General features: G+C 52.8%; 1 protein-coding gene across 1 annotated transcript in view; it reads right to left on the reverse strand.

The window, feature by feature from the left end:
• Positions 1-204: 204 nt before the first annotated feature.
• TESMIN (testis expressed metallothionein like protein) overlaps positions 205-2,681 on the reverse strand; it is a gene marked incomplete at its 5' end in the record, with an annotated part of 47,490 nt that continues 45,013 nt past the window's right edge. Inside the window, one exon of the mRNA XM_021708129.1 lies at positions 205-1,184. Within this exon, the coding sequence (XP_021563804.1) occupies positions 992-1,184 (193 nt within the window). The remainder of the gene's footprint in view (positions 1,185-2,681) is intronic.

Genomic DNA, 2,681 nt, shown 5'->3' on the forward strand with positions numbered 1-2,681 from the left:
GTCGCCCGCGCCCTTCAGACCCAGCCCAGGGCGACCCCGCGGAAGGACCCCTCGCCGGGCACCTGCCCCCGAGTCTCCGAAACACTCGCTGCGTGGCCAACACCGTGAACAACACCGAGACGCCGCAGGACAGCGTCTCCGTGCATTTCGGGTGGGGGTTCATAAGATGGGTAGATTTTCAGTGACTGAGCCAAGTGCAACAAGCAAGGGCACTGGGGACTTTTATTTATATTTGCTTTGACAACACACCAAAGGCATCAACTTAGTAAGTAATCTTTCCTGCTGGCGTCTGCAAGCTGGTTATTTTAACCACACTTTACAAACAGTAATAACAACGAAACAATAATTATGGAGAAGTCAACTGGATAATAGAGCTTTTTCACAATTCAAATAGAAACAACATTAAGAAACTAGGTAATTTTAAGTCCTGTAACTGAAAACACTATGGGTGCAAGCCTGGGCTGGGTGACCATATTGTCTGTGTCACGGCGGCCTTAACAAAGGACTAATCGTGTGTGTGACTCTGGGGAAATGTCTACGATACAGGAATTCTTCGGGAGTTCAGCGGTTCTCTAGAGGTTTTAAGAAGGACCACAACAGCCCTCCTGGATGGCTTCTTTCTAAATAATGTGAAAAACGAACGAGAAACCACTAGGGTTTTCCAGGACTATTTTCCCAAGGGGAGGCGGCAAGAGGACTGGGCCCCCGGGGCCTGCTCTCACCCTCCATCGCTGGAGTCGGGGCAGGCAGTTCTCCCAGGACTGCGGGATCCCACGCGCTCCCCTCTGGGCCAGGCGAGCAACGCTTGCACGTCACATACTTCCTCCCAAAACAGGGAGTTCTGATCACCATTCAGGCCCCAGGTGCAGGGAGAGCGTGTCTAGATGCCCCTGCTTGTCACTGACCACCTGGCCATGCACTTCCCCCACCGCCTGTCTGAACCAGAGGTTTCCTCGCAGGAACACGTATTCACGTTTCCTGGCCGGGCCCTCTACTCAATTTTCAGCCCCTTGGATTTAAACTCAATGTGGAGAATCTGCGACAAGCACCTTCCGAACTCCTCCAGGATGATCTGCTCTGCCAGGCACTGGGAACAGTGCTCCTTCTCGGCCTCCTCGCCCTGCGCGAGCAGGCAGGCGCACGTGGCCTCCACCACCTCCCAGGAGATGCACGAGGTAGGCCGCCTGTGGGAGACACACCGGTTAAAGGCCACGCTCCGCAGCTGGCGGTGTCCGCATGGACAGTCTTTTCTATTCAGCAGAGCGGTGCTTGTCCCTGCTATCTTAAAGAACGCCACTGGGCAAAATCTAATTTCCTAATGCTGCAAACCAGGACTTACTTTTAGAAGGACAATACAGCGGACAAGTAAACCTGTTGGTTTCTTGACATTCTTCATGGAAGATTCTAGATGTTCTCACAATTAGATCTATTGACACACCCAGAGGATTCCGAGCTTCAGACTCAAAGTCATGGGCCTGACGGGGTTGGTGCCGCAGGACTCTGTGTTTGAGTCCTGTGTGCGATGTCAGCACTAAGGAAAGCCAGGCTGGTGTCAGTCCCTCCTCCCCACCGGAGCGTTTGGAGCTACCGAATGCCGAAGGTTCTGGAGACTCGCCCATCCTGCCTGGGGTTGTGCGGTCAGGATGCCCCTGGAGCCTTCAGAGATTCTGAAAGATGGGTTGTGCCGTAGCAAGTCGGAACAGCCATTTCCCCACTGAGCTTGCGGGGCAGCTGTGGCTTTGCCAGAAGCTACCCAGCCAGTGCTCAAACTGAAGAATCTTCAGGAAAACTTTACCAAAAATTAACAACGACTGGATTGTGAAGACACAGATAAATGCTGGATTCGTTGAAGTCTCTCTACAAACACGATGCACGAGGACTGTTGTTGAAAATGAAGGGCGGGGGCTGCCCTTGGGAGCAGGTTGTCCCACTGTGGGACCAGACTCCGGCGTGCGGGAGCTCCCTCACACTTCAAGGGACACGCAGCGTCCCCCGTGTCAGGCCATGACGTTTTGCACATTGCCCAGAGACCCAGCCAGGTTTTGATACATTTTTATACTGGCGGAGAACTCTGCCAGGGGTCACAGTGGTGAATATTTCTGATGTCTCTCTAGGTAAATAAGCATGATTTGGGCTTTTCTGGGTGATATTTATTACTTAGTAACATCGGGTACTTTATCACGATGGGACCCCTTACGGTGAACTTGAAGAAATGTTTAAATGGATGAATCGAGTCTGACATCGGATACGATTGCTCAAACTTTGAGCCGTACTAGGATTATAATGTGGCTTCAAAATTGTTAATTCAAAAATACGCAGCTAATCTGGAACCCACAGTCACTTTAGCAAGGAACACAGCGTGTGGCAGGCATGTCTCTCGCGGCCACCTTCCGTGAAGGGATGGCATGTCCGCTGTCTGAAGCCCATTCCTTGCCACATGCGGTCTCACTCAAAGGCACATCACAGTGCTGCTGGCCCTGGTGATCCTGGCGGTGGCCCCGTTGTCTGGTACAAAATGGGGGTAGCTCAGACAGCAAGGACAAAAAGGCAAGCCAAGAGGACAAACGGGACAAAGCAGGTTTCCGCGGCGGGGCCCTCTAAGGAGACACAGTGCATGGTCCACGGTGAGTCCAGGTGAGGGGGTGGGGAATGGCTTCCCTCCTGCCCCAGGCATGGTCCCC

Source organism: Carlito syrichta, unplaced genomic scaffold (genome assembly GCF_000164805.1).
Source record: "Carlito syrichta isolate Samal-C Ts95f unplaced genomic scaffold, Tarsius_syrichta-2.0.1 Scaffold130751, whole genome shotgun sequence".
Lineage (NCBI taxonomy): Eukaryota > Metazoa > Chordata > Mammalia > Primates > Tarsiidae > Carlito > Carlito syrichta.